Source organism: Pleurodeles waltl, chromosome 6 (assembly GCF_031143425.1).
Source record: "Pleurodeles waltl isolate 20211129_DDA chromosome 6, aPleWal1.hap1.20221129, whole genome shotgun sequence".
Classification (NCBI taxonomy): domain Eukaryota; kingdom Metazoa; phylum Chordata; class Amphibia; order Caudata; family Salamandridae; genus Pleurodeles; species Pleurodeles waltl.
In genome coordinates this window covers 204,274,705-204,300,627 of record NC_090445.1, presented here as the reverse complement: position 1 = coordinate 204,300,627, position 25,923 = coordinate 204,274,705, and the positions used below count along the sequence as shown (strand labels likewise).

The following is a 25,923-nucleotide window of genomic DNA, read 5'->3' as shown; positions in this document are numbered from 1 at the left end:
CACTCTAGACACTGTCAGACAGCGCCCCTTCCCCCACACCACCACTCTCACCTACACAAGAAGCACTAACTCTGCTTTCCTTTGCCCAGGGCAAGCATGCCTAGGGTGCCTCCTTCACAATCGAAGCCACACTGCCTCTGGGGAAGGGCTCGTGCCCACATGTGCCCTTTCAACTTCAATATAAAGCTCTTCTTTTCCTCCACATATCAGGTGGCAGCTCCTCCTCAATATGTTTTCTTTCCCTTCACTACAGGGTGCTCGTGGACTTCCCGGAACAGCTGGCCTTCCTGGCATGAAGGGACACAGAGTAAGTTCCTCGTCTTCATTCATTTTTGGTAGGGGTTGGTAGTGCAGCTATTGTTGCAAATTCTTTCAAATACAGATAGAAGAGAACAGGTTCAGCCCAGAGGAGTATCCTCTCCCTCCTCATGCTACTGGCTGTTTAGTGTTTCATTCCGCCTTCTATGGAGCACTTGTACTGCAGTGCACGAGGGACTACTTTACTTCTCAAAGCTGCTCTGAATTAGCTCATTCAATTCTTTAAATCATAAATATATTGTAAACAGAAAACAATTGTTTTTTTGTTTTGTACTTTGAAAGCAACAGGATACTTTTAATGTATTGGCCAGGGCTCAAATGCAAGCCAGAACTATTGTTCTGCCAATGCTTGCTTGATTAGCCCTGGGAAACTCTAGCTTTCACTAGCCCCAGTAATTGCCACTGTCACTAACATTGAATCTGTTTGGGGTTGTGTCGAGTTGGAGGTTTTGATCCTGTTGACTGGCCTGATGTCTGGCTGTCTGTTTAATTTTTGTTTCTTCTTCTTCTTCAGGGTTTCAACGGTCTGGATGGAGCCAAGGGAGACTCAGGCCCTGCTGGCCCCAAGGTACAACACGAACCTCATTCTCCTCAGTCCTGTTCATGACTCACCAAAGAAACTTCTCCATCCTGGCAGCATTGGCAGGGCTGTACTGATAAACTGTACCCTTTTTTTTCTAGGGCGAGCCTGGCAACTCTGGTGAGAACGGCGCTCCTGGACAAGTGGTGAGTGGCCTTGGTTTAACTTGCATTGATCAAGGAGTGCGGCACAGCAGTGGCTACCGCAGGATAGGAGTAACCTATGAGTTTAAAGGAGGTCATTTTAGGCAGAGACAGCACAGGGATATATTACACAGGAAGAAGAGTGGAGGACACAATGATGGAAGTATTGGGGACTTTAGTTCTGTACACATTAACATTTCCACCAATAGGAGGTGGGTGGCAGTTATGTGCCAGCTTCTTCTTGTGACTCTGACCAGGGGTGCTAGTTGCCACTAAGCGGATACAGTGTGCATGTATCTATAGTCCCAGCACCAGTTAGTAGAGAGACAGTGCCTCAAATACAAGGTATTTAAAAACAAGGTTTTCAAGGAGTAGGGTGAAGGGTGATATCTCTCTCTTGAAGTTTGTCCAGCTGTTGATGCCTGTGTTCTCTCCTACCACAGGGACCCCGTGGCCTGCCCGGCGAGAGAGGCCGTCCCGGTGCCCCTGGACCTGCTGTGAGTATCCCATCATTTTTCCTCTAGAATCATGTCGGCCCCTGTACTACGAGTCCTGTTACGACAATGACATGCCCACTCAAAACTAAACTTGTTCCTTTTCACTCCTTCTGCCTCACAGGGTGCTCGTGGAAACGATGGTGCTCCTGGTGCAGCTGGTCCTCCAGTAAGTAACATACTTGTTGTTTCTGATCAATCTGTGCCCCTATCAGAGAAAACAGTTTGTCTTTTGGTGTTCTTCGAAGACCTTGATATATATAAACAGATACAATATTGGTTTGATGAAATATAGGATTTCATCTCTCCTTAATCGAAGTATCCTGTCTGCATTATATACCTTCTCATAGTCTCCAGCATTATAGCCTTTCTAAATTATATTCACCTCTCCAGCATACTGTCCAGCGTAGCTCCCTCTCCACCTGAACTATGATCAGTCACCTCTCTCTCACATGCCTATAGTTTACTCTACAGTCCCTATAAGATCATAGCCTCTCTCCATCATATTAGAATAACAGACCCCTCATAATATCCCCAATATAGCTCATAGCCTCGTTCCATTATGTTGGGATCCTAGCCCCTTCATAATATCTCCAAAATAGCTCACAGCCTCGTTCCATTACATTAGAATCGTAGTCCCCTCATAATATCCCCGAGATAGTTCATAGCAGCTCTCTGTCACATGGGGAAAATAGTGCTCTCTCATTCAAACCCCGACTGTAGCAGCATCTCCATCAAATGAGGATCATATCCCTTCTTGTTCACATCAGAACTGCAGCCCCTTCTCCATCACAGGAGGATCATAGTCCCCTCTCGTTCATGGACCTCAATCTCTCCTCCATCATATGAGTGTCATAGCCCCCTTTCGCTCACATCAGGAATGCAGCCCCTTCTCCGTGACCTGATGACTATTGCCCCCTCTCGTTCACCTCAGGAGCACAGCCTCAAAACCATCATATGAGGATCATACCTGCCCTTTTCACGCCCATCAGGACAGCAAACCCGTCTCCATCGTATGAGGATCATACCATCTTTTTGTTCACATCAAGACCACAGCCATGTCTCCATCATATGATAATCATAGCCCCTTTTGTTCACAGTGGGACCAGAACTCCATCTTCATCTTTTGAAGATCATTGCCCCCACTCATACCAGGCTGAAGCCCCATCTCCATTATATAACAATCAAAGACCCTTCTCATTCAAATCTGGACTGAAGCCCCAGCTCCTTCTCCTCTTGCTCCCATCAGGACCACAGCCCCATTCTCCATCATATAGGGATCATCATCCCCTCAACCTCCAATCAGGACCACTGCCCCATCTCCATCATATGAAGATCATAGCCCCCTCTTGCTCACATTAGGCCTGCAGCCCCTTCTTCACAACATCAGGACCATTGCCCCCTCTCGCTCCCATCAGGACCGCAGCCCTAGCTCCATTTTATAAGGATCATAGCCCCCTTTCCCTCACATAAGGACCGCAGCTCTATCTCCTTTATATCAGGACCATTCTCAATCATAACTGCTTCATTACGTGCTTGATCATAGCCTCGCTCTATAATACCCCTAAAGAAAGCTCCCTGCTCCATCATATCCCCAAATATATGTCCCTGTCTGTTCTATTCAGGACCATAATCCCCATTCACCATAATCTCAAGATTGCCCCCCCCCAATAGTATCCGGATCACAGCTCTGCTTTACATTAAATCTTATAGCACCCTTTCTATCACATCCGATCGTCACTGTCCTTATTATCAAACCACCCAGGGGTAGCCGCATCTCCTCCAAAGACCCCTGCCCATGTCAGTCTTCTATCATGGACACTGTTACCCACAGTTCTTTCTGTAAAAAACAAATGCCAAAAGTGTGGGCGTTATTCTTTGAAGAGTGTATTGATTACATTTTTTTCTTTTCCCCTCTTTTAGGGTCCCACTGGCCCAACCGGACCCCCTGGATTCCCCGGAGCTGTTGGCGCTAAGGTGAGTCCATGTAAAGCTGTGAGCTTGGACTCCTGTAAGAGTCATGGCTGCTCTTTTCTCACATTGTGTGATCTTAGTTTGGCAGACTTTTCTCACTTTCTTTCTCACATAGTTCCATCAAAGCATCTCTACTTTGCTCTGCAAGCAGACATGCTGTTCACCTTTGTTGCAACACAGATCTCCCATTGCTGATCTAGTAATGGGTGACATCCCACACAGCTCTGCCAGTGCATCTGTATACTAATACGTCCATCTTTGCTGTTACAGGAGCCAGTGGTACCCCCACAGCTTTCCACTTACGCCTCAATTCCAACACTTATTCCCTATTGCAGATCTAGTACTGGGTGACACTCCACATAGCTCTGCCAGTACAACTGTATGCTAACACATGTTCCCTATTGCGGATTCAGTAGTGGCCAGCACCACAAACAACGGTCAGTGCACTTCTTCTCCAACACGCATCTCCCTTTGCCGACCCAGCAGTCAGTGATAATCCACACAGCTACTTTACTGCATCTAAATTCTAGTACACACTACCATTGGTTGTGGGTGCCACCACTCATAGCATTGCCATGCACATCAAATTCCATCACACACCTTCCAGTATTAGTGGCACCCTATATAGCTCTGCTTTGCAAATCATATTACATCACACACTTCCCAGCAGTGAGTGGCTCCCCACGTACCACTGCCAGCACACCACATTCCATCACACATCTCCTATTACTGATCCAGAGCTGAGGACATCCTACCGAGTTTTGCAGACGCAACCCTCATTCCCACATACATCTCCCATTGTTGATCCAGCAGTGGGTTAACCAACAATGCTACTGCATCTGTTCTCTGAAAAGACACAAGGACATTTTGCCCCAGAAGCACCTCTATCCTGAGCTGCAGCGTACCCTCACACAGCTCTGCAATTGCACTTTTGATCAGGTGCTCTACACTGTAGTTGAGGGACCCACAACCATTCACATGGGCCTCAGCACCGTTCGACTCCTGCAAGCCATCACAAGGGCGTCCTCATATTGTGATGGTGCTACACATCTCTACCAGTACATCTCAGCGTTCACCTTTGATAATGCACATCCTCCCTATCCCGCAGCAGATGTTGTTATTCCACTGATGGCTTCAGTCTTGCTCTGAGCCTTCAGCACTTTTTGCTTGCCTCTTGCAGTCTTTGTTAATTCCTTTGCAGAGTAGATCAGAACCGGATACTATGAGTTTCACCAAAGACAAGTATGCCCCAAATTATGCAGCAAAGATTACTGGCTTAGGCACCCATGTCATTCACAAATCAGAAGAAACATTTGTCATGCACTCAGCACCTGGCCTTTGACTCTTGATGGGCCACCTCACTCCTCAGTCCAGTATGCCCCATGCTTTACAAACCTATTGAACAAGTTGGTGTCTGACCATAGCTGTTAAATATGCTCTGTTGCATCCTTGCTTGACTTCCACCTACAAATACCACTACATACATATTTATACGCACACATACATACATGCTTATTGTCTCTGATCAGATGCAGCTCTCAAATGCCATATCCAAGGGAAGCTTCTATACAAGGCTCCCTCTTACAGATGCATCCAGATGAGGCCTCCACTGGCAATCCACTTAACTCCTTCTTCTTCCTTCATCCAGGGTGATTCTGGTCCTCAAGGTTCTCGTGGTTCTGAAGGCCCCCAGGGAGCTCGTGGTGAGCCTGGTGCACCTGGTCCCGCTGGCGCTGCTGGACCCTCTGTAAGTACAGCCTACATTTTCTACTGATAAATAACCCCGCAGAATGCGCTGTAGACACTAAAACTCAACTATGATTGTCTCTTCTCTCTTGCAGGGAAACCCCGGAACTGATGGCCAACCTGGTGGCAAAGGTGCTACTGTAAGTATCCACCAAGGAAAGGTTGCTGATAAATGTGCTGCCTTCCAATACATGGGTGGAACTCTGGAACTAACGTTCTCTTCTCTCTCTGATAGGGCGCTCCTGGTATTGCTGGTGCTCCTGGTTTCCCTGGTGCTCGTGGTACTCCTGGACCACAAGGCCCTGCTGGAGCTCCCGGTCCCAAGGGTAACAACGTAAGTGGCTTTTTATTTACTCTAGCAGTCACCTGTACCTGAGTGACCTTGTAGTACATTATATGTGAGTCTTGATTGCAGTAATTCTGAAACGCAGAAGTAATAGAAGCAGTTTACTGAAAAACATTAAGAACAGGCTAGTTACTGACAATTATTAGCAATAAGGCATAGGGAACTTAAGGTCTGGAGCATTGAGTCTGGATCTTATAAATGTGTGATCTCCTTCAGACCTATCAGTAACTAGTAAAAGCCCAACAACTGTAGCTTAAGGCCACGACCAATTATGTTTTGACAGTATTTGACACTATTAAATCATGCTGTCTATGAAACTTTCCAGGAGGGCTTATCTTATACATGTTTTCCTCCTCCAGTCCTGTATCTCAGAGCCCGAGTCTCATCAAAGGTTGGCCATACTTCCCTTTATATGAAAGCTATTTGAGGCGATTTTTTGCAATCTTGTACACTCTTGAGTCCATTCATGGTTACTCTACACGCCAGGTGTCTGCAGTGGTTTTTAATATAGCACCAACCCTGCTGTGGAGTGGTCAAGTCCTGTATTAGTGAACCTGAATTTTGGGGAATTGTGATTGGCCAGCGTTAGAAAGCCTAGTACTCAGTAACTTAGGATAGGAAAATATCTGTGCCTGAGAACATGATTACAGTATTTTTTTTAATAGTTTAGGCCTTAACTAGAGATCTTGACAGTCAATGAATTGGTATTTCATTTGCTAGTATCACAGGTGTATTAAACTTGTCACTTGATCCACTACAGACTGTCAAATTTTTTTCACCGCATCGAGGTCCAAGTGATCTCCAATTCTACTTCATACACTAACTGCACCCTCACCCATCTTCTTTCCCAGAAGGTTGCATTTTACAAATGTTACAAACCTCACTATTATTATTACTCTCTAAAGACGCTCAATCACTGCTGACTACATCTTTTAAATGTCCTGCGACTCTATGGATGCCAACCACAAATGAATATAGCTCTTTCTTACCTCAGTATTGTACACATTATGGAAGGTGTCCTTCACTGGCACATGTTGTGCAAGTTCTTAGCCTACTGCTATCTATTGCAAACACTCTGTCACTCTGCTGTGTAGCACAGCTATATAAAACATCAGAAATAATAGATAAATAAAATAAATCAGGCCCATACATGAGAGTGCCAGAAAACACACCACCCATTCTAAAAAGTGTATTCTCTTTTTAAGAGAACAAAGCTTTACTGAATTTTCACAAATAAAACGAAATGCATTCAATGATTCGATGTCTAGAGAATGCTACATAGTTTGGATTGTAACTTTTTCTTTCTTTGGTTCTTTAGGGTGAACCTGGTGCTCAAGGTAACAAGGGAGAGCCCGGAGCCAAGGGTGAACCTGTAAGTACAAGCAACCAGTTTTCTTGCTCTCTTCTACCATGGCAAAGGTACAATGCTTGACAGATTCTCACCTGCGTCTCTGACATTTTCCCTCTCACAGGGCCCCGCTGGTGTCCAAGGCCCACCTGGTCCATCTGGTGAAGAAGGCAAGAGAGGTTCCCGTGGTGAGCCCGGCCCCGCTGGCGCACCTGGCCCTGCTGGCGAACGTGTACGTATCCACTTTAATATGCACTATATACTCCTCTTATAATTCCCTTTTTGGGCACTGACTGACCATAGGGTCTCTTGGATTTTGTTAAAACATTCAAGGGATGGACTGAACAATGTGGTTGGTGTTTAGTGAGTCAGTTTGGGGAACCTATGCTATTCCTGAAGTGTGTCTCAAGTTCCTTTGTGTCTTATCTTCTCTCTTAGGGTGGCCCCGGAAGCCGTGGTTTCCCTGGATCTGATGGAGCATCTGGCCCCAAGGTAAGAAGTTACTGAGCTCAATTTCTTGAATCCCCTCAGCCAACTGAGATCAAAGAGGCACAGAATATGGAATCACTGCCGTGAGTTGGCAGGGTTGTATCCCACCTTGTGAAGAGTCCAGTGTATTCCCGAGGATCATGGATCTTAAAAGGGGGCTCTTTAAAGTTGCAAAAAATATCTTGAACACAGCTACACCCCCTGCTTGGCTATCACAACCTTGTAGGGCAGTGAGTTAGCAGTGGTTCAGCTGCTAACTGTGATGCAGTTCAGTGTCTGGCTTACTTTGATGTTTTGAGCAAACCACAAAAAACTTGCTCACATAAGAGTGGCTGATTTACACAGCTTGATATGTATGCAAAAAGCTGTGGGAATACACTGTAGAAATAAATGAAATTCTCAAATTGTCCCATAACAGCAGAATGAGACAATCTCCAGTGCGGTAAATGCGCCTGTGGTACAATCCGCCAAAAAAGACTAGCACTTTTACATGTCTATCTAAAATTTTACCTTGGTCAGAGGATGCCATCCACTTAAAAGGGTTTATTATCCATAATGGCTGATTCAACGTAGTATATTGATAATAAATTCCCATGCTCTTTTCCACAACATATGCTGTAGGATAGGCACCACTATTTAATTATTTGTTTTTCTCCATCCATAGGGTGTACCTGGTGAGCGTGGTCCCGTCGGCCCTGCTGGTCCCAAAGGATCTCCCGGTGAATCTGGCCGTCCTGGTGAGCCCGGACTTCCTGGTGCTAAGGTGAGTATTCAGAATGTGCCCGGGAAATGTCATGATCATCTGCAAACTCCAAGCTGGTCGCAATGCTAGAGGGAGGTGACAAGAGATTAGACCTACAGGTAAAAAATAAGGCGAGCAGGGACATAAGTTGGGAACAGGTGGCTTTGCAGAGTTAAGGGCAGGAAAACTTGAAATAATTAATTCGCCATGTTGAATCATTAAAGAAAAGTGCTTAGAAATCCATGCAACAGAAATGTTCAGTCTTCAGAATGCTGACTGATTATGAATCATAAGTCTTGCCTCATAAAATAATCTGTTTTTTTCTGACCTTGAATCTCTAACGACGCTCGTCTTCAAAATTAGTTTCCTTTCCAGTTCTTTCACACTTCTGCAAAGAGTGTGAATAACCACAAAGACCTGACCCTTCCTTTCTTCCCTCCTAGGGTCTGACTGGTAGCCCTGGCAGCCCCGGCCCTGATGGCAAGACTGGTCCCGCTGTAAGTAGCCTTTCCGGTTTGATAAACGGATGTAAACCTTCTCAGTCTCATTCCTTCACAGGCTGTTGTCTAACCTGTTTTGTCTTTAAACTGACAGGGTGCCCCTGGTCAAGATGGTCGCCCCGGCCCCCCTGGTCCTTCTGGAGCAAGAGGTCAATCTGGAGTGATGGGTTTCCCTGGCCCCAAAGGTGCCGCTGTAAGTATAAACATGGAAGTATATGTTGACTTGGGAATGGAAATGTGATGATCTCTGTCGTAGAGTTGGTACCTCCTGCTACACTGTACATGAGGAATCTTGCTACGAGTTCAAGAAAGGCGTCAAAAGCCAATACAAATGAAGCATTCTGTTCATGTGATGTCTCTTTCTAGTTCTTCAACAGTATACATCTCACATGCCCCATTTAAATACGATCCGTCCTATCCCCATACGTTGTCACATTCTTTTGACAGTGGTTAGTAGTAAGAACTAAACTTTATATATTTCTTCTTTTTGGCCTTACACAACATTGACATTGTCATAGACGAGTGACGGGAAAGTTGTCACTTCCAGAGGCAAAAAAGTTATGATGTAACTTCCTACCCACTACTTAAATACTTTAAAGACTTTCTGGTTCCTAGACAACTGGTTGAAAGGCAGTCCCCTTTTATGGGAGACTAAACACCTCATACCTTGCCACCGGTAGTGATGTCCCTCACTGCTGATGTCATCCACATAGCTGACTTCCTGTGTCTGTCTCTGCCTGATGAGCTAAATATTGTAATTCCAGATGCTAGATGGGCAATTCGGAAAACTATTCGTCTTATTATGATTTTACTGGAATCTATTGCTTCTATCCAGTAAAACAAAGATACTTCATAACAGTATGCATTTAAATATTACTCCAATACAAAATATCTTACCTTAGGATTTCCTGCTATTTTATTATTTCCAACTTAGAGAAACCCCTAGTACTGTCCCAAAATTTCCACTGCCAGCAAAAATTCATGTGTCTAGTAGCCATGTGCAATAAATGTTCTCTCAGATTTATAACTATATCTCTCCTTGTGTCTTTATTCATCGTATACCTCTCTTAGAGTGCCTTCTCTTAACTCACTGTTTTCTCCCGTAGGGTGAGCCTGGCAAGTCTGGCGAGAGAGGCGTGGCTGGTCCTCCTGGTCCTACTGTAAGTACTGATAACATTTATTTGCTTCTTGCTTTGTACGCCTTGTAGTAGCTGTTGCAGTTCGAACTCTCAGCACTTCAGGTCGTTTCTCAGCTGTTTGTGGACTTGAACTATGTTCTCCTTATTGAGATGTGGCATGCAGGAGTTGTTTCCTTGCAAAATGAAAATTATGATTCACAGAATGGTACAAGGCAGCAGTGAATAGGAGTATTTAGTAGCAGTTCATGAGCATGCAGATATGGGTGTGGCAATTACTGGATGAGCAATTTCGGCAATTCATGGCCCTGTAGAAAAGGATGGGGCATTTAGTGGACAATTCCAATTAGTCCATTGGAATATATATGTAGAATCAGATAAGCTTCATGGCCAGCACGTGGAAAGAGAACCCCTTATGTATTTACATTTTCCACTTTTAACTTTGTCCACCCTAAGGTGCCTGAGAGTGTGTTGAACCTGTCTCACTCCTTCCACTGTTTCTTCCCTAGGGTGCTCCTGGTAAAGATGGTGAGGCTGGCGCTCAGGGTCCTCCAGGCCCATCTGTAAGTATACGTCTTCTTCTAACCTCTGTGTGTTTGCTGCTGTCCACTCTTGAGGTGGTGTAGAAAGGACTCACATTGTCTGTGTCTCTGTATAGGGTCCTGCTGGTGAGAGAGGTGAACAAGGTCCCTCAGGCTCCCCAGGATTCCAGGTGGGTGATGCAAAATAAAACATACTTTTCTATGCCCATGATACAATATTTTTTAGTGGTGATGTGAGCTTACATTACATTTTCGTCTTATGATTTCCCCTTTGCAGGGTCTACCTGGCTCTCCTGGACCTGCTGGTGAAGCTGGCAAACCCGGTGAACAGGTGAGTAAGTCTGCGCAAGTTACAAATAATGTGAAGACTCAAGAACACAGAAACAAATAAAGGCTTTAAAGAGAACCTTCATATGTCTCCTCCATGAAGAGTTGCAATAATCATTCAGCAGTTATCATTTCCTCTCACAGTCTAGCCATCATATGTGTACAAACCTCTTCCACTCTAATTTCTTCATAAGGTTAGGGTAGTGTTTAGCCCTTCACTGCTCCCCTGGTGGCTTCAATTCACAGCCTTCGATCAAGAGGTGGGTGCCCGGGTTCTGATAAGGGCAAAGGAGGAATATAAATGACTCTACGGGATAGTCAAATAAGAGATTAACACACAGACTGAGCATTCTCCTTTCCCAAGAAAGAAACTATAAAGCTTTTATTTGCAGGATTCATGAAATATAAGGACTAAAAAGTGGAATGAGCATGTGTCATAAAGATACAGGGGCTCCACTTCTTGCTGACAAGTTTTCCACTTATCCTTTAACAGTCACTCTGTCACTTCACCTCCAGTGCCTCCCGCTAGCTGCCCCACCGCTTTCCACTTGCCCTCGGCTCAAATCATGGAAAAAACCCTTAAAAAGCTTCCTTTGCTAATGTTCTCCTAATCTTTCTGTTCCTTCTCTTGCAGGGTGCTCCTGGTGATGCAGGTGGTCCTGGTCCCGCAGGCCCAAGAGTAAGTACAACTCTTTTTCTCCCTCGTAATAAAAATGCCTTCCCAATTTGATATCTTGTCGTCTGTTGCCCTTACTCTTTGTAACCTGCATCTTCTATTCCTCTCCACAGGGCGAAAGAGGTTTCCCTGGTGAACGTGGTGGTCAAGGTCCTTCCGGCCCTCAGGGTGCCCGTGGCTCTCCTGGATCTCCTGGTAACGATGGCGCAAAGGTAGGTATTGCCCTCCTGCCTCACCCCCAAAACTTTGATTAAAGTTGCAAGAAGCAGAAAGCTTCCTCATGGTTAGGGATCAACATGCCACCACTCCAGTTACAGTAAAATGCCCAGAAATTGCCATACATTTCAGTATGATAGTGGATAGCCCAAGATACACTACTAGATATCCTAGCATGCATTAGAATAACACTCCTAACATGGCGAGGGAACACCTGGAATTTATATTTAAATAAACATTTTTAAAAAACGTGTATTTTTATAGAGGTCAGCTTATGGTTCTTTTAGATTTCAAAGCAAGACCTTGAGACTGCTCTCAGCTGGGAGCCATCTTGAATGACGTAACTAAGACTCTTTGCTGTGTACTGGTGACCTAGGCACAATTCATTATTATGGCATCTGTGCTTTGGCAAAGGTGCTTTCAGGTCTTGTCTTCCTTGACCTGCAAACTCTCCTATTTACTGATCCACATCTACCTAGCTACATTGCATCAAGGTTGACATTTGTCTATTGAAACCTTAGTGAGCATTGGTGCCACAACACCAAATCCTTTGTGGCCCTTACAACTAATTAGAATATTAATGGAAGGCTATGGACTTCGTAGCTTCAAGATAATAAACTATTGCAACTATAGCTGGTCAGTGATTTCCTCACCTTTATTTTTACACGGCAGACCACACCAGTGTCTTATTTGGTCATGCTTTTATCTGGGTGGCTCTTTCACATGTTGCATGTGTTGCCTCGGTGGTACATCACCACTACATGTCTGAGAACATGGATGAAGCTTATTTTGAATGTAAAAAAATAATAAAAAGTGATATAGACAGACAGGGAGACAGATAGATATGTATGAATAATTGATGTTTGATTAATTGGCCAGCGGGTTTCCGCCATAGGGCAGGCAACCACTGCGGATCCTTCAGCAGAAGTTTAAATTTGCTGCTCTCTCCTGGACAAACTTGCTCATCTGTGTTTTCAAACATTAATCTTTTTTAGGGTGAAGCTGGTGCTCCTGGTACCCCTGGCGGTCAAGGACCTCCCGGTCTTCAGGGTATGCCTGGTGAACGTGGATCTGCTGGCATGCCTGGTGCTAAGGGAGACAGAGTAAGTATCAGAAACATAATATTTTTACCCCACTAACTAAAAGATTGTCTATCTCATTCAATGTTGCCTTATATTTTCTGCCACTTTAAGAAGGCAAATAATAACAGCCATCTACCCAAAAATACTAATGTCATCAAAACTCTCCCAATTCACACTAATTCCCACTACCTCCCAAGCAGCTTTATCCTTATTCCTCTCTCTCTCTCTCTCTCTCTTTTTCAATGACTTACATTTCTCTTTCCTCCAAGTTATGTTCCCCTGCCCTGACAGCAACCTTCTCCCTCTTCTTGCTCTAGGGTGATGCAGGTCCAAAGGGTGCTGATGGCACTCCTGGCAAAGATGGTGCCAGAGGTTTGACTGGTCCAATTGGTCCTCCTGGCCCATCTGGTGCACCTGGTGATAAGGTGAGTTGGAAATAAGTTGGTTGATACTTCATTTTTTCAATAAAAATTAACTTGCACCAGCACTGAGAAGGTAGATGAAAGTTATAGTTGCTATAGTCATGCTCTTAACTGTGGGTAGATAGCCATCATCTCATAACTGCTGAGGGCCACAGAATGTCTTCTTAGTGCTGCTTTGTTGGAGCTATTTGGGTTCTGGGATAGGGAATAGTCTTAACATTGGGCACTTCCTTCTTGGTCCTTGTTATCCTGTAATCCATAACAGGTTTCAAAGGGTTGAGGGTTGTCTTCATGTTAGAAATATGTGCTGTTTCCAGAGCTGCTGCCTTCATTTACTAACAAGTTTTCTTTGCCTCCATTGAATAGGGTGAAGCTGGCCCAGCCGGTCCTTCTGGTCCCACCGGTGCTCGTGGATCTCCTGTAAGTTGTCCTTCTTCTGAAGCCACATTGGAATAGTGTGCCTTTTTTTTGGATATTTTACAATGAAATGTATACACTGGCCAAGTTACTGATCTTCTCTATGTCTTATTTTCCTTAAGGGTGAACGTGGTGAGCCTGGTGCCCCTGGCCCTGCTGGATTTGCTGGCCCCCCTGTGAGTAATGATCTTTGCTGTCATTTATAGGAAAGGGCTTGTAGTCAGTTTATCCACAATGGTTGGTTCTTTTAAGACAGGATCATGCCTGGTCCCTCAGATTGCATTTCCACAGTACAGCCAATAGCCTCCAAGTAACACATCCAGTCCTTAAGAGGTGATGGTGCACCTATGGGGCACACATGTCAAACCAATGCATACCCAGCTGCCTCTTCTAGTTGTTTGCTGTATTCAGATGAACCGGTGTGTGAAATAGAGCAGACAGCAATGGAACAACGACTTAGAAGTGAAAGTTACCAGAAAAGAACATGTGAAAGGAGTCTCTAAGTTTTGACTCAATATACCCTTGCCCAAAGTGCACAAGGGTGAACTTCATTGCCTTTAGGTTTTTGCAACAGTGCATCCTTGACCTGAGCAGTAAGAAATTGGGATGGATGCTATAGTAAGCCAAGCTTTGACATAGTCAGTGTCTAAACATGTTCTACAGAAACCTTTTTCACATGTCCCGTTCTCTTTGGATGATATGCTTAGTATGAGTAAAATTAATGGGAGAACATGCATGCTCTTAAATATACTGTTAATTGACACTATTACCTATTTTGGCTTTATCAAAAATAATATTAGCCTAGGAAAGAATTCCATACGTCGGTATTCATTTGAACAGTGATAAAAAAGTTTGTGAATTCGCTGGCTACATACAATGATTCATCTTTCATCTTCACAGGGTGCTGATGGTCAACCTGGAGCTAAAGGTGAAGCTGGTGATGCTGGTCCTAAAGGTGATGCTGGTGCTCCTGGTCCTTCTGGTCCAACTGGCGCCCCTGGCCCTGCTGTGAGTCCTGTTACCTTATCTAGATTGTCTGCTCTTGTTCCTTTGTATCTCTCAGTGCAGATTTCACCTCACGACTCCTCTTTTCTCTAACTCTTACAGGGTAACGTTGGTGCTCCTGGTCCCAAAGGTTCTCGCGGTGCTGCTGGTCCCCCTGTGAGTATTTGCAAGACTCGACACATGGGCTTATATTTTTAACGGAAGGTATAGGTCAGCCAGCACAGCAGTGCAATGATGGGTAGTGTGAATTATTTGTATAAACTAAAAGGGGTTCTCAGTCACTTCTCATTTAATGCACATGTGATCCTTGAGGGATGACACTCGGGCATAATCTGTTTGGAATGGTAGAACTCATCTGACGATGTGGATATTTCAGAATGTTACAATAAGGTCTGCTTCCACACAGAACAGGTGCCATTGATGTCAGGTGTAGTTCTACAATTGGTGCAGACTACGAATACTTCTCTATTTCAATAATCTAACTCTTTAAGTAAAGCGTGAAGTTACAGTGACATGGCTGAGACCATGATCAAAGTCACTTTTGGGGGTGGGGGGCTGTTAAAGTCAGGAGCCCTCTCTTCTCCCTTTGTCTTCATGGCTCTCTCACGTTACTAAAGAAGCATAGACTAAAGGTCAGCTTTAGCATAAAGTAATAGATTCTTATGGCAGGTCTATTACCCTGCCTGTCTGCTCAAATCTGCTTAGAGGCAAGCTGAGGAGCGACAATAAAAAAATATTAAATAAAATGCAATGATGATTTTCCAATCTCTGTCTCTCCTCTAGGGTGCCACTGGATTCCCTGGTGCTGCTGGACGATTGGGACCCCCTGGCCCATCTGTAAGTAATAATTATTTTGTGTGTCCACTTAACATGTGCTCTTTCATTATAGGGAATGTTGGATAAATGTGCTCAGCCTACACTCTGATCTTTCAGTCACTAACCCGTTTTGTGGGAAGAATGTTCCACCTACCTGAAAGCATTACTGAATACCAGTACTCTCTCAGTATAGTTCCAGGTCCTCTTTTCCATGGGGTACAAAAGAAATAAATGGCCTTTGCACAGCCAAAGCATACTAGAAACAACATCCTTTTCTTAGCTCATCTATCAGTGTATAAACAGAGGGTGAAGATGCTAGACTCTGAAATCCGAATCATGGGGTGGTGTGTCGTTGCATAAGGTACCCTTTACCAAGATGGCAGGCATGTACACCTGTCCATATTGCTAATGCCAGAAGGTGTGAGGTAGTTTCTTCCCATTACTCTACCTGTCAAAACTAACAGATACTTGTCCTTCTTCTCTTCTCTCACAGGGTAATGCTGGACCTCCTGGCCCATCTGGCCCTGCTGGAAAGGAAGGCGGCAAAGGCCCCCGTGGTGAGACTGGTCCTGCTGGTCGCCCTGGTGAGCCTGGAGCTGCTGGACCACCCGGCCCCTCTGGTGAGAAGGGATCTCCTGGCAGTGACGGACCTGCTGTAAGTACTGACATCACTTCCAGAAAGCAGCACACTGACCCCTCTGAAACTCTGTAATGTATAATAGATGCCCATCTTGATAATCTGTTGGGTAATGTCTTTTCATTATCCCAACACTTTCCACTGTCTGTGGGCTTTTGGGGGCTCAAACTGAAATGAAGGTCATCAGGAAAATTGTACACATTATTAGTATAATCACCATCTTTAGGGCATAGGGTGATGTCCAGTTAGGTGCTGGGTGACCCCCCAAAACTAGAGTTCATTTAACCCAGATGGTAATCACCCTATCTCGTTGTGATGTTCAGTACTCCTTGGACCCATTCTGTGAAGTTTCAGAGCCAATGCATTTATGTGTTTCTTCTCTTTAGACTACAGTAAATGGTGACGTCATTATAAATGAGGGAAATGTAAAGTTTTGCATTCCGTATTCCTGTTGGTTGTGAATGCCATGTTTACCTCTGTAATGTGTTACCTTCTAGGGCGCTCCTGGTATCCCCGGGCCTCAAGGTATTGCTGGACAGCGTGGTGTTGTTGGTCTTCCTGGTCAAAGAGGAGAAAGAGGTTTCTCTGGTCTTCCAGGCCCATCTGTAAGTATTCCTTTCTTCCATCACCTGAATTCTAAAGGTCTGTTCTATAGCGTTAATGACACCAGCTGCCACTTGAGTGGCCATTTCCAAGCTTGTTGCTATTTCCTTGTGTCAGCTTGCATCTTGCCCTGCAGGGGACATTGGCTCAAATTACAAAATCATTAGCTAATTAGGAGATGAGACAGGCTGAGGGCACTGTTAGTGCATTTTCAGGAAAGAAAGTCGAGAACAGGAGCCAAGGAAGTAGCTGTAATGAATGATGGGCAGAATTAAAAATAAATGATTGAAAATGCATGTTTTATGTACCAGTAAAATGTCTCTTTGCAAGGGTGCTTTTGTAGAAGACAGCTTTCAAAATGTTGCGAATTCACCTGCTGCTAATAAACTGTCTGCAAATAATATATAAAAGTTACAGAATAAGACAAGAGAATCTGAGAGGTTGGTGCAGTGGCCTATAATTCAGGGAAGACAAGTTGATTTGCAATATTTGTATATTGTGCTTGAAGCATTGTTGTAACCTGAAGAGCCATCTGCAATTCACCACAACTCTAAGGGGAAATCATATATTTCTTCTACAGGGAGAACCTGGCAAACAAGGTCCATCTGGTCCCAATGGTGAACGTGGCCCACCTGGCCCCAGCGGCCCACCTGGCTTGGGCGGACCTCCTGGAGAACCTGGACGAGAGGTGAGTGACACACATTGTAGACTGGAAATGCATCACCAACCCAGTAAAACTCTTGACTAGATAAAAGTAAAATAAACACCTGATTATGATGCTTCTACATGGGCTAAGTTAGACAATGCCACGGTCTTAAGCAATGGATGAAATCAATTAGAGCCATTCTACATCCTACTATTCCATTATTCAATGTAAAGGAATGAAGGGAGAACTCTTCTTAATAAATTCCAGGTCTCTATTAAAACGAGGATATAGTTCTCATCACTCAATAAGGAACATTTTGAGCAGTAAGTATTTAGTTTTCAATTAAAAGAGAAATACTGTGTTCCAAGAAATTAATCACTTCTAGGACTCATGTCACCCTCTGGAAGTACAATTAGTGTTCCACAAGAGAGCTTTTGATCCTTTTGATAGATATCACCAGAAATTCAATAGATTAACTCCATTAAATATTGGACTTTAGAAATGAATGCATCCCTCAGTAGGCAGAAGCCCCCAATACCATACAGGACATCTTCTGTATGTATTAGAAGATGTATGGATCAGGTATGAGCAGACTGCAGTCTCTTCTGATACATTGCTGTTTACATGAATCAGAAGATCGTCTCCTAATATACTGTTCTCCAGGAATCAATAGATCTTCTTTACATGCACTGTTGCCACAAGGAACTAACAGATCATCTTCCAAAACATTGGTGTTTCCAGGAATCAATAGGTCATCCTCTGAAAGACTGCTATCTTTAAGAATCAATAATTCTTCTTCCAGTATACTACTGTCTCGAAAAACAATAGGTCCTCGCCCAGTAGACTGCTATTTTAAGAATCTATAAATCATATTTCAATACAATACAATGCTTTCTCCATGAATGATCATACTGCGAGAGGATAATATTGCAAATGCCTCTGGGTATTAATAGACCATCTGCCAATACACCCCAGTGTTCATGCATTAACAAACATTGTTCCAATACAGGGCCATCTAAAGGAATCAACACATCACCTTCCAATTAGACTGCTATCTCTAGTAATCTATCGATCATCTTCTATTAGACTATGCCAATAGATCCCAGGCTGGAAATGCCTTACAGACATTTCCCTTTGTGTTTCCCATCCAGGAATTCCCCTAGGACTGCACAGTGGTGTTGATCATCTGTGCTATTTTGTGGCACAGACTCTTGGCACACTTCATGCTCATATATATATATCTCTTTTCTGTTTTCAGGGATCTCCTGGTTCTGAAGGCGCTCCCGGACGTGATGGTGCTCCTGGACCCAAGGTGAGATGTACCTTCATTACTGATTAGGGCACAGCTCCTTCACCCTGTGTCTACTTCCGGTGAGTGATAACTACTCTAAAAACATCTTCTTTCTCCCTCACAGGGCGATCGTGGAGAGAATGGTCCTGCTGGTCCCCCTGGCGCTCCTGGTGCCCCTGGCGCTCCTGGCCCAGTCGGTCCAGCTGGCAAAAATGGAGATCGTGGTGAGAGTGTAAGTACTATTCACTATAATTTTGAAACTTAAGTATTTGTGGGGGCTTAAACTGTGGATGTAGGTATGAGGAACACAGTGCAGGGAGAGTCCCAATAAGATTAGAACAGATGAGAGAATGTAGCCATTAGCACAATAAAATAAACAGATCCCTGTAAAGAAAACATGCAGATGAAAATTGGATGAATCAATTCACTTCTTAGCAGTGCCAGCAGAAAGTTATTTTAGGAATAAATACACAGGCTCATGGCATGGTTGGTTATAGATATTTAGCGTCACCCCAATAAATGGCTTTCAAAAAATTGTAGAGGAATTGCAAATAAAGGAAAAAAGTTGTTAGACAACAAAACAACAAATGAATAAGTATGAGCGGTAACAGGAGGAAAACAATATTTTCATATGTCATTAAAGCCTACTGCTTGCATATCAGTCTGTGTTGAATAATCATAATAGAAAGGGGAGAGAAAGTGGCATTGTTATGGAAAGAGACAGACGTATCCTATTGTACACCAGAAAAGCAGTAGGCTAGTTTAAGATTAACCATCATATCTTAAAGCACGTTTATAATAACCCTAACTAATCTTTTTGCTCTCGATTGTCTCTCTTTTTTCCCAGGGCCCCGCTGGTCCTGCTGGCCCCGCTGGTCCTGCTGGTGTCCGTGGCGCTCCTGTAAGTTGTCAGATGAAATGTAGTTGCAACTTCAATTAAATGCACTCTACATATGCTTGATCTGGGAATCCTTGGCTTTCAGATTCCCCATATGTGAGTCATTGACTGTACGCGCCTTTCTTCTTTTACAGGGTCCCGCAGGCGCCCGAGGCGACAAGGGTGAAGCTGGTGAACAGGGTGAAAGAGGCATGAAGGGTCACCGAGGCTTCAATGGCATGCAGGGTCCACCCGGTCCTTCTGTAAGTTTAGGAATATGTTTCTTCAGTGCAAGGGGCACACTTGGGGCGTTTGGCATGTCGGCAGCTGAGCAGGACAAACTAGGAGACACTGTGTCTGGTGAGGGCAGGACTGAGATGTATGTTTTTAAGGAGGTCGTGTTTTGAATAAGTAGCTATCTAAGGACGGGCACTTGTACATCTGGAGTACAGGGCAGGTCGTGCCTGCGTTTTTATCCAGGAAAGGGAATGTACTCTCTGTTTGACATGTGCAGTCCTTATATGTCGACAGATAACTGCAGATGCTGCTGGGTAGCTTTAGCGGCCTCCACATCTTGGATCTGAGGCCTGCCTCCGAGGCCCTATAACCTAGGAGAGAAGGCTAGGGTTATCACACCTTAAAAGAAAAGGTGATGGAGAGAGGAAATCATAGGTCATTTTTAAATGACAGAACTCCGGAATACCCTGGAAGATAAAAGTAGGCCTGCATATTTCCACAGATAAAATAGGCGCTTCCTGTATGCACAGTAGCAGGTCGGGGCATCTCCGAATGTCAGATATTAGGTATCTGCATCTCGGAACGGTCGGCCATGAGTCTCTGGACTTGAGTAGCACAGAAACTAGTTTCTGTTGGGCAAGAGTAAGACGTGGGGTAACATGGCTTGGCTGTATGTGTCTGTAGAGGGCAGATATTTGCAAGGGCGTGGTGGAGGAAGGGAACGTTAGTGGTAAGAACGAACCGATCATTGTAATTTCATCCTTGCGTGTATGTAAATGAAAGGAGTAGAACTTTGGTCACGAGAAAGGTGCACCATGTTTGAAAGCAAGTCCTTCGCTCCTTCACATTTGCATCTTGCTGAACTATAAACTTTCTGGATCTCTATGGGAAGTCCAATGCCACTGAAAACTCTCAGAAACCTTACGAATTTACACCTGTGAGGGAGTTGTCCATTACGAAGCAAGCTAGATAATACCGAACTTTCTATATTGACTAGCCCATGTTAATCTATGACAGTGATCTGATATTGTTGTACTTTGTTTCTCCCTTATTAGGGTTCCAGCGGCGAACAAGGTCCCCCTGGTCCATCCGGCCCAGCTGGCCCAAGAGTAAGTAAAACTTTTACATCAACAACATCCACAAGGCCACCCAGGAAGACAAAGTAAATCTGATCAGATTCCATGCTGAGGATCTTAGATCCAAATTTGCTATAGTAGAAGAGAGAAAAATTAATTTTGGGAAAGATATATATCTTATGCAATCAATTTGGAAAAACTCACTCTTTAGAAAGTACAGCAAACATATCATAGTTTTGCATGAAACAGCATCATCATTGTGATGCTCTCTTATATGAATTTATGCCTACACGTTAGCTGACAGACACTGGAGCTGTGCACTATGAGATATTCATATTTCAACATTTCTCTCGGTGACAATTAGCTGTTTTACCTCAGTATTTTGATTATGAAGTTAAATGACGCTCTTTTATTACTTTAATTTCCTCAATGAAGCAGCACTCTGTACAGAGCTGTGACTAACCTATGGTTTACTTACCCTCTCCAGGGCCCCCCTGGCTCTTCTGGTTCCACTGGCAAAGATGGTGTAAATGGTCTGCCCGGTCCAATTGGCCCACCTGGCCCACGTGGTCGCAATGGAGATGTTGGTCCTGCAGTAAGTAGAATGCACTTTGCTTTTCCCTGAGTCAGGTGGAAGAATTACTTTGCTTCTCTGGGTACCACGGCATATTGGTCTCATTGCCACTTCACTTTACAAAACAGGGTCCCCCAGGTCCTCCTGGCCCACCTGGTCCTCCTGGTCCACCAAGTGGCGGATTTGACTTCAGCTTCATGCCTCAACCACCTGAGCAGAAATCCGATGGAGGTGGACGCTACTTCAGAGCTGATGATGCCAATGTAGTCCGTGACCGCGACTTGGAAGTAGACACTACCCTGAAGAGTCTGAGCGCACAGATTGAAAACATCCGCAGCCCAGAAGGAACCAGGAAGAACCCTGCCCGCTCCTGCCGGGACCTGAAGATGTGCCACTCTGATTGGAAGAGCGGTAAGCTCACAACTGACTTGTGAAGGCTCACATTATATCTAAGAATAAGGACTTTGTTAAAGAAGTTCTTCAATAACCATGACACCGTGCTTGCCATATGGCTTTTGTGAAAGGAGATGGCCTAGCTCTACCAAAGAGTTTGTGACTGTGGCTACAGTAATTGAGAAAGATTTTGGACAGGACAGCAAATAGAGATGAGACGGTTTGTCAGTATTAAACTTGGTTATTTGTGTCTGATTCACCTGTGACTCACTAAGCTAAGTGTGTATGGTTTATTGTTAGTTTCGGTAAGATTTTTAGTTGACTTACTAAATCTGTCCCCAGTGTGTAATTTCTCTTTAACTGTCTACCTCTGCACAGTTCAAACATAAGGACAATTTCCATTTGATTGTTGCTTCAACACCTTCTGTGTTGCTCCAGAGCTTGCCCATCTGACTTTTTCTTTGTTTGTTGCTTTCCAGGTGATTACTGGATTGATCCTAACCAGGGCTGCAATTTGGATGCTATCAAGGTCCACTGTAACATGGAGACTGGTGAGACCTGTGTCTACCCATCCCAGGCTCACATCCCACTGAAGAACTGGTACATCAGCAAGAATCCCAGAGAGAAGAAGCATGTATGGTTTGGCGAGACAATGAGCGATGGCTTCCAGGTGGGTGAAACCTTTGACATGATGATGCAGAGCTTCTTATAGTGTTTGCACTAGCTCTGCAGGTTGTGACAAATAACCTTCTAATCCATGTCCCTTTCCTTATGTTCATTCTGCAGTTCGAATATGGTGGTGAGGGATCTGACCCAGCTGATGTTAACATCCAACTTGCATTCCTGCGTCTCATGGCCACTGAAGCCTCTCAGAACATCACCTACCACTGCAAGAACAGCATCGCCTACATGAACCAGGAGACTGGCAACCTGAAGAATGCTGTTATCCTTCAAGGTTTCAGTGACATTGAAATCAGGGCTGAGGGCAACAGTCGCTTCACATACAGCGTTACCGAAGATGGTTGCACGGTATGTTCCCTTGCATGCACTCTCAATCTATCTCCACCAGCTCCCAGCATGACTTTTAGACCTGGAATGAGAATCCTGTGGACCATTACTCTTGGCCTTAAAAATACCCTAGTATTAATCCAGCCAACTTGAAGGAGGCTGCATAGTCACACCATTCTAGGGCTGGGTCTTTAGGTGACAGCCTTGCGATACAGAGTCTGGCTGTCACAGAATATGCAGCCCCGTTTCACATGGTGTGACATGGGGAACGGTTCATGGTAGGCTACACACACCCTCATGCATTGAACCTACTATCTGTTTCTACGTGCTAGAAACTCTATGGAATTTGAGAGCAGAAACCACCCAGGGGTACCAACTGCTATGAATGTTGGGATTCATTTCACATTAAGGATCTGCATGTTTTGATGTATTTTGTTGCACAGTGCCTATCTATGAGCCACTGTGGCCGGTGTATCTCTTATGTCTATAACACGTGAATCATGATGACCCACATGTGCCTCTGGTTACTCAAGAAAATAAGCATCCCTATAGGTTTCTAGCGCGTGCACATGCAGCTGCACACCACAGGGTTAATGTGCATGCCCTGCACTTGCCTGTGCACATGCGTATTTTTCAGTAACATAACATCAGACTGTAAGCACTCTTTTTTTAATCTCTGTATCCTTGTCTTTATAGCAACACACCGGCGAATGGGGCAAAACCGTCATCGAGTACAAGACAACGAAAACTTCCCGTCTGCCCATCATTGATATCGCACCAATGGACATTGGCACACCTGACCAAGAAATTGGATTTGACCTCGGCCCCGTCTGCTTCTTGTAAATCCCTACAGGAAAGAATTTCACATGGACTTGAATTCATTTTTCTATCCGTCATCTCTCAAGCGATTTTTGTTTCTCTAAAGCATTCCACAACCCAAAACAACGAAGATGGAGGGGGCTCCACTTGCTTGACCTTTCACACCTGAAGACAGCTTTGGGTGGGGATTCTTTGGACCACTGACCTACACGACTGCCCTCCCACCCTGCGATAGAAAAGGAACACTTTGAAAAATTGGATCTTTCCATGGCAACACAAAAACGGTGCTAAACTTTGTCATAAGTTAAAAAAAAAAACGACAAAAACTGAATCCTGGAGATGGGGGGAAACAAATAAAGAAATCCTTAAGTTAAAAGCTACAGGTGAAACCTTTTTGCGCTGGGGTCGCACATTTTTGATACCAGCAGGAGGCGGAAGTTTAGTTCCACTGAATCGTTGTAATGTAACTTTTTTTAATTTTTTTTGTTCCGGTGGCAAAATAAATATAAAAAATTAAATGCAACTTGTCGTAATTGTTGTCCGAGAGTTAACACAGCATAAGGAAAAGAATCAGAGCGATAACAAGGGGGCTCGTTAAACACGGGTTGAGTTTTGCAGTTCGGGCGGCAAAGGTGGTGTATTTGACTTTTTCTTAATTGTTGGCTGGGCCCCAGCACCTCTGCATGTCCTACTACACAATGTCATCCAGGTCCAATCTTTCAACTTTTAACTGGATGCATTCGCTGTCTGCAGTTCTGGCTTTTCTCTAGGACTAATACCACAAGAATGCCCTTGGTGTAAAGGTGCAAAGCTCCTGGGCCTGGGTTCACTGGGGAGGTGTCATGTTCTGGGCACAATATGACATAAGTGCATTTTGGCGAATATTACTCTCTGCTGCACACTATGTCTGGAGTTTGGCAGGAAAGACTTCAACCGGTTCTAGCATTTCCTTGAGTGCCACAGTAGAGCACTTTAATTCTGGACAGAAAGGCTTCTCCAAAAGGGAACCCCCGACGTCAGGTACAGGGGTGCCCCAACAGGGCAGCTGAGAGGAAAGGTAGGCCTCAAGTCTGGCTGCCAAGAAAGGCTTGGGAGTATCTATCTGTAAGGGTCCCACATGCAGATCTGCATGAAATGAGTCTTTCTAGAAGCTACCTCAGATGCAACCTCTATCGCTCCTAGTGCCACCACTTAGCCAGTGCCAAGTCGCCATTTCCTTTTTTGTTGAACCCCAGGAGGCCGCTCTTTTTCAATTTGTATTGTTGGACGTGGTCCTCGTAGAGATAGATAAAGAAGTGATTTTGTGAAAAGCGGTGGGGGGCTGCAGGGCCTGATGGTGCTATTTGTTCACTGGAGGCGTAGAGTCCCTTCTCCCTCCTGCCCCAGGGACATTGTAAATGGTGCTAATTTTAGAGTGTACAATTTTTAAAGCAAACTTTTTGAAAAAAGAATCCAAAGTCGTGTTTTGAAAGTGAAGCAGGTGGATCCTAAAATGCTGTTTTTCTACTCCGTCCTTTTCTCTCTCCTCCAAACTTATTTTCAAACTTTCTTGCTCTCCTTCTGACCGCATTTCCAGGTCTTTTCTCTCCTTCCCACTTCTCTCTTTTTCATATCTTGCCTTCTTTTCTCTCCCTTCCTCTCCCCATGACTTTCCAACTGCAAGAGGGGAGGATGGGGGTGCATTGGGGGTATATCATGACCGTGGATCTGTACCTATTTTGTATGTATAATAAGTTGAGATGTTTTTAATTATTTTGGCTGCTGAAATAAAGCATGTGAAATGATCCAAAACCAACCCGTGGTGGAAAAATGTCTTTTCTTGCCCGCAGCCTGATGGGTACAGTGCACGTGGGGTGTGGCAGGGCAGCTTTGCATGCGTTGGTCTGGGTATGATAATATGCAAGGGGAGCGGGAATAAACAAAGTGTCTGTGATGTTAACCTGCCCTAGAACTCCTAAAAACCTCCCCAGGTCTCTTTTTGGGTTGCACAAGGCCTTATTTTCCAATGCCCCACCGTTGAAAATGTACCTCCAATCCCTTGTCTGCTGCTCATTTCCTTCAGTCTGTTATTATACAAGCTGCCTGACAAAGGCTCTCTGATTCCTTTAAATCTCTTATTCTATCTGCCTTTGCTTCCGTTTCCCGCCCTTCATTAAAGGATCTTGGGCATTTTAATATCAGTTAGATGATGGATCTGGCAAGGTTGGGGAAGTGAGAATGCAAGAATTTTCATAAGATCTGGTTAAATTAGCTACAAAATTTAAACAAATAACTGAAGGTACAATAGAACTTTATGAGTTAGTTAAAGATTGCTATATCATACCCAGGGCCCGAGCATTCCATCCATAGTCATGGAGAAAGGTGATACATGCCAGGTACGTATCCTGTGCATTCCTGATCTACAGGACACATGTGGCTTAAGGTTTACAACAATAGTGTAATG

The 25,923-nt window shown here is 44.3% G+C and overlaps 1 protein-coding gene across 1 annotated transcript in view; it reads left to right on the top strand.

Annotated features, from left to right (window-relative positions):
• The window catches only part of COL1A1 (collagen type I alpha 1 chain), a 34,798-nt gene extending 9,523 nt beyond the window's left edge, over positions 1-25,275 (top strand). The window contains exons 11-51 of the mRNA XM_069237828.1: positions 254-307; positions 833-886; positions 1,000-1,044; positions 1,485-1,538; positions 1,660-1,704; positions 3,459-3,512; positions 5,158-5,256; positions 5,351-5,395; positions 5,491-5,589; positions 6,920-6,973; positions 7,074-7,181; positions 7,388-7,441; positions 8,103-8,201; positions 8,624-8,677; positions 8,775-8,873; positions 9,787-9,840; positions 10,326-10,379; positions 10,475-10,528; positions 10,636-10,689; positions 11,320-11,364; positions 11,475-11,573; positions 12,573-12,680; positions 12,977-13,084; positions 13,448-13,501; positions 13,621-13,674; positions 14,399-14,506; positions 14,606-14,659; positions 15,287-15,340; positions 15,813-15,974; positions 16,454-16,561; positions 17,140-17,247; positions 18,464-18,517; positions 18,621-18,728; positions 19,344-19,397; positions 19,529-19,636; positions 20,666-20,719; positions 21,174-21,281; positions 21,389-21,671; positions 22,133-22,323; positions 22,440-22,682; positions 23,358-25,275. Of these exons, the coding sequence (XP_069093929.1) occupies positions 254-307; positions 833-886; positions 1,000-1,044; positions 1,485-1,538; positions 1,660-1,704; positions 3,459-3,512; positions 5,158-5,256; positions 5,351-5,395; positions 5,491-5,589; positions 6,920-6,973; positions 7,074-7,181; positions 7,388-7,441; positions 8,103-8,201; positions 8,624-8,677; positions 8,775-8,873; positions 9,787-9,840; positions 10,326-10,379; positions 10,475-10,528; positions 10,636-10,689; positions 11,320-11,364; positions 11,475-11,573; positions 12,573-12,680; positions 12,977-13,084; positions 13,448-13,501; positions 13,621-13,674; positions 14,399-14,506; positions 14,606-14,659; positions 15,287-15,340; positions 15,813-15,974; positions 16,454-16,561; positions 17,140-17,247; positions 18,464-18,517; positions 18,621-18,728; positions 19,344-19,397; positions 19,529-19,636; positions 20,666-20,719; positions 21,174-21,281; positions 21,389-21,671; positions 22,133-22,323; positions 22,440-22,682; positions 23,358-23,504 (3,645 nt within the window). The 3' untranslated portion in view covers positions 23,505-25,275. The remainder of the gene's footprint in view (positions 1-253; positions 308-832; positions 887-999; positions 1,045-1,484; positions 1,539-1,659; positions 1,705-3,458; positions 3,513-5,157; positions 5,257-5,350; positions 5,396-5,490; positions 5,590-6,919; positions 6,974-7,073; positions 7,182-7,387; positions 7,442-8,102; positions 8,202-8,623; positions 8,678-8,774; positions 8,874-9,786; positions 9,841-10,325; positions 10,380-10,474; positions 10,529-10,635; positions 10,690-11,319; positions 11,365-11,474; positions 11,574-12,572; positions 12,681-12,976; positions 13,085-13,447; positions 13,502-13,620; positions 13,675-14,398; positions 14,507-14,605; positions 14,660-15,286; positions 15,341-15,812; positions 15,975-16,453; positions 16,562-17,139; positions 17,248-18,463; positions 18,518-18,620; positions 18,729-19,343; positions 19,398-19,528; positions 19,637-20,665; positions 20,720-21,173; positions 21,282-21,388; positions 21,672-22,132; positions 22,324-22,439; positions 22,683-23,357) is intronic.
• Positions 25,276-25,923: the final 648 nt, after the last annotated feature.